Genomic DNA, 14084 nt, shown 5'->3' with positions numbered 1-14084 from the left:
TGTGATAAAAAGCCTCCTATGGCCGTACTAGAGCTTTTGTACCACCTTGTGGTAGCACTTGCCCATGAAAATGACCATTTTATTTCTAATAAGTTGACATGTCTAAAATAAATCTGCCTGGCAGATGCAATTGGCTCTTCTGGATCCTTACAGTGATTTTTCTGTTTAGGGACAAATGGTGATTAGTAGTCAAGAGCAGTAGAGTTAAAGGATTAGAGTAGAGGTACAGGTTGAGGGTGAGATGTAGAAAAATGATAAAGGACCTATTTAGTTCAAGAAACATTTATCAAGCACCTGCTATGTACTGACTTTTACACAATCAAAGATCTAATGAATAGTGCTTTATAATTATGTGTTTTATGAATAGTGCTTTATAATTATGATTATATAGTTCCTTATAAATTACAAAGTACCTTATCTTATTTGATCCTCATAATAACCAAAGTTGATAATATATTATTCCTATGTAAGTAATATTGAAGGTCAGAGAAGTATATTGATTTGCCTATGGTCACTCAATGAGTAAATCATAAACATGATTTGAATCCAGTTCTTATTATTCTAATGTCATTGGTTTTTCTACTACACCATTGCTGCTATCCTGAAAGATTGTCTTAACTCTGTCTTTCATTCTTCTTCCTTTTTTATACATCTGTAAACTATCAATGATATATTTTGAATTTTCAATTATCTGAGGCAATAAGAACTGGTAATAACTGAAATAAGCAAAGTGTAAGAATGATTTTATTATTTATATATATATATATATATATATATATATATATAATGTATATATATACATATTTAATAAGATCCATTTAATTCAGATTTTATTTATTTTTTTTTTGGTATAGTTTAATTATTTTTTAAGATCTAGTGACATCAGATTTTATTTATGTGTTTATTTTGTCTTAGCACAGTTTAAAAAAAATTCTCCAACTAATAAATTGCTTATCTTTTTAAAAAACAGAATCATTTCTCAGTCTTCCTTTATCTAATTGGTTCATCCCTCATTAAAAGAAAAATTAATTAAAACCCAGTCAACAAAATTCTTCTGATAGTAACTATTCTATATCTGCAAACTGCTTATCTCCAGGGAGGAGCCAGGTGTTTCTTTCTCTTTTTTTCTGAGACCAAGCCTGGCATTGCAGTTCATCAGGGTTTCACAACATTTTTGCTATTCTTAACATTATAGCAATCATTGCATATATTGTTTGCCTATTCTTTTTTTATTTCTGTTCAGATTAGTCTGCTTAAGTTTTTTTTCATATTTGTCATTTCTTATAGTACATTCCATTATATTTAAATGCCAGTTTGTTCACACATTTCCTAGTCAGTGGATTTTTATATTGTTTCTTTGAACTTCCACACAGTGCTGTTATTAATATTTCATTGTGTATGGAACTCTTGTTTTTTTTTAATTAACCTCCTTTGGATTTATGTCCTATAGTGGGATGACTGAATCAGAGCATAAGAATTACATTTATTTGCTTTCTTTATATAATTCCAAATAGTTTTCTAGAATGGCTGGACTAATTCACAACTAGTGACAGTGTATTTGTGAGACTGTTTCTCCATGACTCCTCCAACATTGAGCAATTCTGTCTTAGTACCAATTTAATGAGCAAGATGAACCCTTGAGAGTTATAGTAATTTGCATTTCTCTTACTAATAACTTACTATTCTGCTTTGATTTTTGGAAAACTTCCTATTCCTTTAACCATTTATTTAGGAGAATAAGTTTTAGTTTTACATATTTATATCAGTGCCCTATTTTATACATTAGATAGGGAATGTACTTGTAATTTCACTGTTATAACTCACAGTTGAAGAAATTTCTCTACCAAGGCAGATTTAGAATTAGAGTTGTCTAAGGCACTGAGAAATAAGGTGACATGTCTAGGATCACCCAGCCTGTGTATGTCAGAAATATGACTTGAACAGAGTTTTCTAACTCCAAGGATAGTTTTATAGCCACTGCTCTATGCCTGTTATGTTAGGGAAGATGAATTTAAATAAGGTATTATCCTTGTCCTCTTGGAGTTGACAGTTGAACTAGAGGACATAAGATATTATACACACACACACACACACACACACACACACACACACACACACAAATTATTTAGTAAGTGCCTGCAGAGTCAGGTTCAAATAGTACTTCAAATGTTTACCAGTTGTGTAATGTTAGAGAAGTCACTTAATGGCTTTGTGTCTCAGTTTGTTCATCTGTAAAATGAAGAGACTGACATCATTGGCTTTTAAGGTTGTATGATGTTTTGATGCCAGACTTGTATTTGAGCAGAAAACTTATTTTAAAATCTTCGTCATTCAGTAATTCTTCCTGGATCTTCTCAATGTATGAGACATAAAATTCTAAATAAAGATAATCAGATTTTGTTGAATTGGATCATGTTTGATGGATTTGTCCACATTATTATGATGGTTGTGGTGACCTGGATACAGCAGGATAGTGTAGTGGAGAGGCCTCAGAGATCTAGTCCCAGTTTGGTCATCAGCCAATTTTTTTAACTGTACAAGTCACTTGAGGAATCTCTCAGGGCCTCAGTTTCCCCATTTAAAAATGAGCAGTTGGGCTAGAGAATTTACAAGATCTCTTCTCATAATATTCTGTAATTCTAAATGTTTTTGAAAAGAACTGTGGTGGAGAGGCAAAGACCCAAATTAGGAGCCTGAAGACTCTTATCTTATAGGCCTGTTTTTTTTTTTTTTTTTACTATATTAGCTATCTGACCTTGGGCAAAGTCCTTGCCCTCTGTGATCTTCAGTTTCTTTATGTATTAAAGTGGAAACAAGATCCTTTACAGAGATATAATAATGCACAAAAAGAGTACTATATAAATGTAAAGTGTCCTACAAATATAAAGTGTGATAGAGGATTGAGCTATCAGGTAAGATTATAGGAATAGTACATTTATAGTGTAATATTCAGTGTACCAACAAGAATCCAAAACATGATCTAATTGTATTACATTCATTGTATCTCCAGAACAATCTACAAAATCAGTGAAGTTTTGTCAGTATGGTGAAGTGGATGTTGTGATCAAACACATCTCTGTACCATGTCAAATCCATAACAGATTCACCAGTTGAATATTAATGATAGTGGATAGTCCAGATACAGCATGGCTGGTTTAAGTGATCTTTCACCAGCTCTCTTGTTCCATTGCATTTTTGACAGTTTTCTTTTTCCATTGTGTCCCATTATCAATCAGTGTCCTATTCATCATCAAATTATCTCCTACTCTATTTTTTCTTTTGTTTTTTGAAAGTAATTTCATTTACTTAATAGACTTCTGTTTATTTCACAGGTATCCAAAACAGATCCATCTCCAAAAAGAGAAATGCCTACAATGATTCTCTTTAATGTGGTATTTGCATTAAGGGTAAGGTAGTCTTTGTAACTTTTCATATCATCACATACAAATTATTGGGAATGAAGGAATTTGTGATTTCTTTCTCATTAAAGCTAAACAGAATGAGAGATTAAAATGAGTGACTAAAGGAGGGTCTGACATCTCAGTTCTTAGGGACTAATGCCAGACAGTTTTGTCTTGATATTTTAGATGTTCACCTTCATGAAGATGAGCCTGAACCAGATGATCTCTAAAGGGCCTTTCTAGTTCTAAGATTCTGTGATTAATAGTTAAAGGAGGCTGCCATTCACATATGGAATGCAAATGTTTTGCCATTAGAAATCATACTACCAGGGAATCTACAAGGTGCAGTGGATAGAGCACTGGCCTAAAGTCAGGAGGACCCAGACACTTTATACTTGCTAGCTATGTAACCCTGGGCAAGTCATTTAACCGTAGTTGCCTCACACACACACAAAAGAGGTCATTAGAAATCATAGTACCCCACTGATCACAAATTTCATAGGAAATGCACTCTTGTGTTTAATGCACCTTACAACATCTGTGAGGTGGACATTCAGTCTTTACTGCTAAGCTTCTTATGATACTAACAGCTCATTTCTGTAGCAGTTTGAAGTCTATGGAGAACTTTCATTACAACAGTTATTTGAAATTGGTAATGTAAATACTATCGTCTCCATTTTATAGTTGAGGAAATAGAGTGAATGAGATTAATTGATTTGCACAAGGAGATGTAGCTAGTCGATGCATATTACACACAGTCTCTCTTCAGATTCAGGCCTCCTCTCTCCAAGATCAGTGTTCTTTCTACTAAAACCTCCACTTTTTCACTCTCTGGCTTCTATCCATTCTCACTTTATTTGGGATTCACTGCTGTTCATTCTTCAGGCTTCATCCTTCATGACTAACATTCTCTCCTTTTTGATACTCCTCTCTTGATACAGCAGAGAACTGCCTGGTTCTCTTCCTGTCTACTACTGGTATTTTACTATTGATATTCCTTATCCTCATTTGTCAGGTTTGATTCATTATGCTTGCATTACCCTCTTTGTAAGATTTTTTTTGGTGAGGAAAGCTGTAACCCTTTCAAGTGCTACAGAAATGTATTGTTATTTGTATATTAGAGCAGAATGAGAAATGTACTTTCTCACTATGCAGGTTTACTGGCTATGGTATTTTTTTCTAAATTTTTAAAAATATTAATTTTATTTTGAGGCTACTGGGTTTGTCTTTCAAATTCTTATATTCCAAGCTCCATAAACTAAAGAATGGATACTATTTAAACTAATTCATATAACATGGGGAAGAAAGTTATTTAAAAGGGGGTAGTAGTAATATCCCAGCTGCATAACAAATTATTGCTAAATAATGTCTATCTCACATTGAAGGACCAATAGTCATAGAGTGCTCTTTAATGATGCCATTTGGGGATGAATTGCTATGCTTGTTTGTAATTCTTGACAATTTTTCTGGCAACTAATTTGTGATGTTTATTTCCTTTGAGACTCTGAAATGTCATATGCCTGATAATTCTCTATTTTCATAAGAGACTTGATGCTGTTTGGGAGCACTGATAGGACTAAAATTATGTAAAAAAGAATAATTTCTTGTGAAGAAAGGGAATATCTGGGTTCATTATATTAATATTTGGTTCGGACTCAGAAGGATTTACTGTGCTTGGGGATTGCGTGTGGCTTCTTGTGACAGATAAACAGAGTGAACTCCTGTTGCAAAGCAAAGAAGGCCCCAAATGTCATAATCAGCAGGATCCATCCTTCTTGTTTCCCTTCCCTCCACTCTACAACCCCCAGTGACTCAGCAGGCACCCTTAGCCTTCAGAAAACCTAAGTCATGGTTTGCTCATTTATCTGTTAACTCTAAAGCCTGATGGTCCTTTAAGCATCTCCACAAACATCCAACAGCTGCTGTCTCCACCCTGTCTGACCTGGAGCAGATGCCCCACCCTGGCATGTACAAGGCTGATAGTTTTCAGGTTTTTATGAATAAAAGCAAATAAATTTTACTAACATCTCTTAGTACTGAGAGATACCTGTAACCCACCATTTAAAAGTAAAATATATACAGGAATTACAAATGAGAAATAATAATAATAGTGGACATAGGCATAGAGCTTTATGGTTTACCTAGCACTTTATATACATGATCACATTTTATCTTCACAATACTCTGTGGTGTAGTACAAGCATCATTTCCTCCATTTTACAGATGAGCACACTGAGGCTCAGAAATGAAGGGAATTGCTCACAGCTAGTAAGTAGCAGAGTTAAGACTTGGACCTAACTCTGCATAGTCCAAATCCAGGATCTTTGCTGCTACCCTATAGCTGCTTCTGACACTATAGTGGAAAATGTGGTATAGTCCTAAACCATGTTGGCATATTACATCTTGGTAAAATTATGTTAAGCCAGGGTAAGATCATCTCTATTGTATTCTTTAATGGAAAAGCAAAATATGAAAAATTAACATTAGGGAAAATTTCTATTCAGTTATGTGATACATCTTGTTTCCTAATATATCCTAGTATCATATGGATTCATATGTCAAATTATATCCTCAGGGATAACTTTATAAAATAAAAATCATAGCATAAGAGGTAATTAGGCCTCTTTTAGGATTTAAAAAAAATTATACCAACATTAAAAAGAGGTTGCATTGTAATTCTGTAATTATTTTCTGTTATACAGAGTTTCTAAGACAGGCAGCTATACATAAAAGGGACCCTAAATATCATCATACTCAAACTGTAACTGAAGCAAGAGTACTTTCTATAACATCCCTCACAAATGATTAGCCAGGTTTGAAGAACAATTTATGACCCCAACAAGGAAACCCATTTCATTTTCAGGTAGCTCTAGTAATTAGGTACTTCTTTCTTCTATTGAACTGGATCTGAGCCTGTGCAGACCTTTTATTAGATCTAGTTCCTCCCTTTGGGTCCAAACCAAATAATCCCTTCCCACATGAGAAATCTTTAAATATTTGAAGATCTCAGAAATGCTTCCCTTATATCAGCTTTAGGATTAATAATGCTCTTCTCTACAAATTACTTCACTTGGCTCTTGCATCATTTTGCTTGATTTTATTCCCATCACTATCCAGATGGCCCTTCTCTGCACATACTCCAGCTCATCAATGTTTTTCCTAAAATGTAGTATGAAGAACTGATCACCAGCTTCCAGGGAGGATATAACTTAAGCATCATGCACCTTCATATATGTTTTTATATATCTGAATATCTGTTTGTATGATACACACACATTTTATTTATAATTACAATGTGTATAAAATTCCCATTCAGTGGCTTTTTTACTTTATAGGCCAATGCAGATCCTTCCGTGATAAACTGCTTGCATAACCTATCACGTCGAATTGCCATCGTGTTGCAGCACGAAGAAAGACGCTGCCAGTACCTGACCAGGGAGGCTAAGCTGATCTTAGCCATTCAGGATGAAGTGTCTGCCATGTCTGACAGTGAGTTGTGGGCTTACTGCCCTCCCACCCCTAGCATATACCTAAAGGGGAATTCTTAAGTAGAAGACAGGTCTCAGGTGGAGGAGCAGGTTAGATGTGTGTGATGGTTTTTAGTGGTTAGATTAAATATTTCCTAAAATGAGAGGCAACGTGGCATAGTGGGGAAAATCACTAGATCTGGAATTTAGGCCTGGGTTTAAGCTTCAGCTTTTGTCTATTTTGTGGCTATGTGATCTTGGACAAGTCACATCATTTTTTTGTTGGACTTTAATTCCCTCACTTTGGTCTCTTGGGTCCCTTCCCTTCCAACTCTGATATTGAGTCTAATATTCAATTAGATTATTGAATGAATCTAAGTGGATTAAAACTCCCACTATGCTAGCACATTAATGCTTCAGATAATAACAGGTTAAGACCTAAGATTCCTAGGGGCTAGCTAGCAAGGAACCTTTTAACTACTTGTGTTTTTTTCTTATTTGGAGATAATTCATTCAAAGATGGACTTGGGGCAATGAATAAAATTTGCTATTCTTATAATAATTAACACACATTTACATAATGGTTTACATACATTTACCTCCGTCAATCCTTATAACACCTCTGTAGAGGAGGTAATATAATTATTGTTACTCCATTTTATAGATAAATAAAATGAAGTGAAGGGATTTACTTCATGTCACATATCTAGCAGAGTTAGGACTTGGACCTAGCTCTGCAGAGTACAAATCTAGGGGTCTTGCCACTGTACCATAGCTTTTCACACCACAGTGGGAAATGTGGTATAGTCCTGTTGGCATATTACATCTTGGCAAAATTGGATAAACCTCTGTTGTATCCTTTAATGGAAAAGCAAAATATGAAAAATTAACATTTAGAGAAAATTTTTATTTAGTTATATCCCTTCTAGAACATATTCTAGCATTGTATGGATTCATAGATCAAATTGTATCCTTCAGTCATAACTATGTAAAATAAAAACCATAGCATGTGAGGGAATTTGCTTCATGTATCTATATAGTTATATAATATAACATTAATGAAAAAAAGGTCGAGGCACCATTTTATTTGCTTTATTTCCCACTAACTTGAGATGCTCAGATATATTTTGTCACAATAAGAGTGACAAATCACTTCCTCTTTCTGGGCTTCAGTTTGTTCCTTTAAATTTGAGAATCTTGAACTAGGTGATCTCAAAGGTTCTAAGTACTCTGTATGCTGCTGTTTCTTCTAGTGCTCATGTTTTATGAAATTGTCTTTGTAATATTCTATAAATGGTATTGTTTTAAATGAACAGGGCAATGCTGCTAAAGCTTCACTGTGGCCCCAGGTACCCCTGGCTATGCTCGTCTGCACTGCAGGACTCTCTTTTTTGAAAATCTTTGATTCTTTATCTAGAAAAGATAGTAAGGGAAGGTAGCAAAGTAAGTACTTGGAAGGAAGCCAGGTTCATTCCTTGTTGGCATCTTTATTTTATGTTATATCCCTTCTGGTGACCTGCCTCATTGTGGGGGCATTGGTCAGCTACTGGGCTTAAAAGGCATGTCTTTCATATGAAATACTTACAAATGCTGGTCAGATGAACTCTAATCTCTGTTTAACTCAGGGTTCAAAGTGATCACATCAATAAGGAAGAATAATATTTTTTTATCAAATAAAATTGTTTTAAAAATTCTTTCACTGGACTGTGGAACATATTCTGCATTTAGAGTCAAAGAAACTTCAGTTTAATCCTAGCTATGTTACTTCTTACTTTTGTGACACAAGAGTGAGCTATTTCAATTCTCTCAGTGTCCATTTTAATCATCGTCCATAAAGGAGGCTGTTAGAGAATGAATGTTTATGACCCTTCCAGTTCTAAAATCTGTAATATTATGACTGTAAATCATTGAGAATTAAAGATACAAATATCAAAAAAAAAAATTTAAAGTATTCCTATTCTGCTTTTATAAAGGTTTTACTTTGAAAACTTTACTCATTTACTTGTTTTATTCGAAGGTCCACAGTCTCCATTTCATCACATTCTTCCCAAGTGTAAGTTGGCCAGAGATCTCAAAGAAGCTTATGACAGGTAAGCAATTTTCCTCAACCAACTTGAAAAAAAGCCTCATTATTGTCTCTTCAAATTAGTCAGCATCATCTATTTTGCTTGTTACTTGGCCTTTTGGAGTTCTCATTTAAATAGCAGACATTATATATAAGCTTCTACTACCAGAGATGCCATTTAGCATGTTGCTTACTAAGTGCTACTTGACTCATTGGTAGAAAAAAATAGGAAGACCTAGATTCTAATTTTAGTTTTGCTACTGAGCTGTAGTGTGGCCTTAAAGAATACATCCCCTTTTGTCATGTTCCTCTTCTGTAAAATGAAAGGTTTGACTTAGGTATTGGATAAAATCCCTTCCAAATATACTACATTGTGCTGTGATTCTGACAGCATGGACATTGGAAAACTCTGAACCAGAAGTAAGGAAATCTAAGTTTCTAATCCTTGTTCTGCTCCTATCTATGTGACCTTAAGGACATCACTTAACCTCACTAATCCTCAGTTTCTAATTTTGTAAAATAAGATTGTTGTACTAAATGACCTCTAAGATCATTTTTAGCTCTGATAGGCTATGATTTTGTTTTAATTTAGAAATTTCTCCTGAATTTTGTAGGTAGATTATTAGTTAAGATTAATGTTGTACTGCTTTCTCATCAGCGTATCCTCAGGAGGGTTAGTCTTGCATAACAGGACAATCTTGTAGAATAATATATTTCAATATCTAAGTTTTCCCTTCTGTTGTAGATATAATTAAATTTCTCTTGGATGGGCAAGTGTCTGCACTATGTTTTAAAGATAATGTAAGAAAGATGTTTAATAAGCATGACTATTTGAATATAAATAGAATATCTAGAGGTCTTAGTGAAGCAGTCAAGGTGATTATTATTGTTTCTTATTATTATTTTAAAATTATTATTATAATTTTTATTATATTTATATATATTTTATACAATTATTATTAATATTTTCGAATATTCTGAATTATTAATGTTCCTAAACAAAAATATTAATATGAATATTTGTAATTTACGAAGTTTTTTCACATTTATTATCTTATTTAAGCATTGCAGTAACCTTATGATGTAGTAATATTGTTCCCATTTTACAGATGAGGATTGTAAATTGAGATAAGGTCATATTTTCCTATGTTGGGATGCTTTGAGACCACTAATGCATACCCTGGACAGAGATGAATATGGGCAGCTCTGGTTTTCCTGTTTCTGCCAATAATTTATTTCTGAGGGGAGACTCACAGCAATAGCTTTGAATGTCATTAGCAGGTAACCTTACTGTCTCCTGGCAACCATAGCAGCTGATGAAGTAGGTTATTGGAGTAAGTGAATTCTTAAGTCACTTTTAGCTTTGGGACTTGGGTATAGATACAAGACCATAAAAGCACCAATGCTTATTGAGCTCGTCCTTTAAAAAAGTTTTATGGTTACATTTGTACCATCATTTGTTGATGCATCTTTTCACCATCATTACCTCCTCTTTAGGAACATTGCCTTATACAAAGAAAAAAGAATAATGAAAAAATGATTTGCAACCAAGATATTATTATCTCTTGTTTATAGATCAGGGAAAAGGCAACAACATTCCCAACTTGTAAACTCTCATCCTTTTACTAAAAAGAGTGATTTATTTCATTTTCTGTTTTCCACAACCAAGATGAGTCATTGCACTTAATCTAACTTCATTGAAATTAATGAGGTCATTGTAATTAGTCTGCCTTTTAGTGTTGTTTTTGGCTTATAATTGTGCATGTTGTTTTCCAGTTTCTTCTCTGTGCATAAGTTCATAAATGTATTCCCATGTTTCTCTGAATTGTTCATATTCATTTGTGACTTGCTGCCCAATACTCTGTTTCCTCTCTATAAATATAATCTGTTTAGTTACTCCCCAATTGATGGACCCCTTTTTTGTTTCCATTTTTTGCTACAACAAAATATAATGCTATGGATTTTTTGGTATACATGAGTTTTTGTTAATGTCATTGGCCTTGTGGAATTTATGTCCAGTAGCATGTTGCCCGAACCAAAAGCTATAAACTAAATTTTTATTGACGTATTTTCTGTATAATTCAACTGGCAGTTGGGTTAGTGTACCTGCTGTGCTTCGACCCCTCCAACACTTCTTTTATTATTTTTGTCAATTTAATCATAAAGAGAATTTATTAAATTAAAATTTATTAAGTATGTGCTTTGTTTTGGGCAATGGAAACACAAAGACAAAATCAAAAACAGTCCTTATCCTTAAGAAGCATAAGGGGATGAAACCTCAGAGTAGTTTAATTTGCATTTCTCTTATTAGTGATCTAGAACTTTTTACTTGGTTATTGATATTTGTATTTCTTCTTCTGAAAAATATTTTTTCATATCCTTTGACCACTTATCTATGGAGAAATGACTCCTGGTCTTATTTATTAAGTCATTTCTCCATATATCCCCTACTTTTTCTTATAGTTCTTGATCCTTTGAGCTTTTGGAAATAAATGCAGAAGGATTTCAGAGGAGGACTCTCATATTTTTTTTTCCTCATATTTTTCTGGTGCCTTCTGGGGAACCTAGAGTACTCTCTAAATACCTTATTCATCCTCATGTCTTCTCAGGGAGGGAAGAGACAGAGAGATATTATTATCTCTTGTTTACAGATCAGGGAAAAGTAAGTTGCCCCAAATCAAATGGTGGAGTCAAGATGAGTGTCTGATTCCTTGCTAGTGTTGCAGGCACATGGTCTCTCCTTGGGCCTCCTTGCTCCTACAAGAAGCTCTAGGTGGTCCCTGTTGAACCTGGAGACCTGAAACAAAGGAGCTCTTTCCATCATTAACCTATTTGTTGATGTGGGAGATTAGTCTAATTAACCTAAATGGAATCCCCCTAAACTTTGATTTTAGGTCCCACAAATGATGATTGTATATCGATTTTTAATCTCTCCTATAAGCAATAGCTCCTGAGCAGTGAGCTTCTGAAAAGCTGTTAGTGCAGTGGAGCCTTTAGGACAGTTTACATTTCATGTTTGATTCGACTTAGTATTCAGTACGAATTAAGTGCAAGACTCTGTATTTGTCATTGTGGAAAGACCTGGAAAACTCTGCCCTCAAAGTACACAAACAAAAACTGTAATAAATTAGAATCTAATCAGTGCAGAGGAAGGCTCTAGTGAAAACATGCTATGAGAGATGAGACTATGAAACAGAAAACTTCCAGCTGTGGGATGGAGACAGATCAGGGAAAATCTCACAGATGAGGGAGCAGCTGAGCTGAAGTTTAGAAGAAGGAAAGAATTTCAACACATGGAATTTGTCTTCATTACAGAGGTACAGGCTACAACATAACATGATAGAGATTTTCCTGTTTTGGAATTTTTTCCTTATTTTAAGTAATAATAGGCAACTTTTATATAGTGCCTACTTGTAATAGGGAGATAGGTGTTATTGCTACCTCATTTTATGAAGAAACTGAGGCAGGCAGAGCTAAGAAACTTGGTCAGTTATGACTAGGAAGTCTCTGAGGTCAGATTTTAACTTATGTCCTGATTCCAGATTGGATACTATCCACTGAGCCACCTAGCTGTCCCTTTTACCTTTGTATCTTCAACATACACAAGAGTACCTTACACATAGCAAGTGCTTAATAAATGCTGCTTACATACATGTGTGCATAAAAGCATTTATTCATTCGTGAGCCTACAAGCCTTGGGAATGAAGAGAAAGGAAGGGGCAATCAGGGACTTTCAGTGGACAGAACTGTGAGGTCCTCTCAATCTCACCAAGGGAGCACCAATGGAAGAGAAGGGCTCTGTTCCCTCTTCTTAGGTCACCTGCTAAATTTCTCTCAATGTCAGTTTACTTGTGGATCTATAATGCCCCTTCTAATTCTATGCCACCTCTAAAGCTGGACTCTTATTAAAAATCATATTAACTGATCATTAGAAAGCCAGGAGACTTCCAGCTTCTTAGTTATTAATTGCCTAATTAATTGATGGTAGAAAAATTAAAGAGATTAAGCCTCTCAGAGGATTCCTCTGTGGGGTCAACTGTTGTGTAGAATGGAGGGCATGGTGGGGATAGTGACCAAATATAGTTTCTGGAGGAACCCTCAGCACTTACAGTAGCACAGCTCCATCTAGCGGCAGCTTTCTTGAACTCAAAATTGAAAATTCACTAAATGTCAAAGATTACTAGCAGCATTGCAAATTGTTAAACCATGAACCTTAGTTTCATAGTATTTTACTTATTTTTTTTATAATATAAATATATTTTTAGGTTTTTATTTTTCAAAATACGTGCAAAGATAGATTTCAACATTCACCTTTGCAAAACTTTGTGTTCCAAATTTTTCCTCCTTTTCTCCTCACTTCCTCTTTCTCCTAGACAGCAAGTAATCTAATACAAGTTAAACATGTGCACTTCTTCTAAACATATTTCCACATTTATTATGTTGCACGAGAAAAATCAAAGGATCATAATATTTTAAAGGTGGAAGGGTACTTACAGATCATCTGATCCAACTCCTTTTTTGTACAGAGGTGGAAACCGAGGCTCAAAGGGATAGTCTGCAATTTGCCTGCTATCACATATGCAGTTTATAACAGAGCCTAAATTTGAACTTGGGTCTAAATCCATGGCTCATTCCACTGTGCAGTGCTTTACCTAAATAGGGTAAAAGCCGTCTGTGTTCCCAAACTGTGTGTTAGGGTTCTCATTTCATCTGTCTACTTCTGAATATGTGGTCTGAATATATGTCTACTTCTGAATATCTATTACTAGGATTCTTAAACTTTTTCCACTTGCAATTCCTTTTTTTCCCTGAGAAATTTTTATGTACCCCTAGGTATATATATGCTAGGTATATAGGTGTATAAAATAGGTATATAAATCAAACATTTACTAATAATAAATCATAAATTTATTTTAAAACAATTCTTTGCTATACATATAATTTTACTACTTATTAAATGAAAGCAAATTTGCATATTAATGAGATGGATGTGCTTTTTTTATATAACATATAATACATAATGAATTAAATCTTGGTGGACTATTTGATACCTTTGACTGATGTCAAATTTTTTGCCACCTCCACATTCAATTATGTGAATCCAAAATAGGATTGTGACCCACAATTCATGAAGCTTTTGTCTGTTAAATA

General features: G+C 34.3%; 1 protein-coding gene across 2 annotated transcripts in view; it reads left to right on the top strand.

Moving 5' to 3' along the window:
* The window catches only part of NPRL3 (NPR3 like, GATOR1 complex subunit), a 92089-nt gene that overhangs the window by 18231 nt on the left and 59774 nt on the right, over positions 1-14084 (top strand). For both annotated transcript variants that reach the window (XM_051968526.1, XM_051968520.1), the window contains exons 4-6: positions 3333-3407; positions 6737-6890; positions 8886-8958. In XM_051968526.1, coding sequence (XP_051824486.1) covers positions 3333-3407; positions 6737-6890; positions 8886-8958 — 302 coding nt within the window. The remainder of the gene's footprint in view (positions 1-3332; positions 3408-6736; positions 6891-8885; positions 8959-14084) is intronic.

This window comes from Antechinus flavipes, chromosome 1 (assembly GCF_016432865.1).
Source record: "Antechinus flavipes isolate AdamAnt ecotype Samford, QLD, Australia chromosome 1, AdamAnt_v2, whole genome shotgun sequence".
NCBI classification, from domain to species: domain Eukaryota; kingdom Metazoa; phylum Chordata; class Mammalia; order Dasyuromorphia; family Dasyuridae; genus Antechinus; species Antechinus flavipes.
This window is presented reverse-complemented; position numbering and strand designations above follow the sequence as displayed.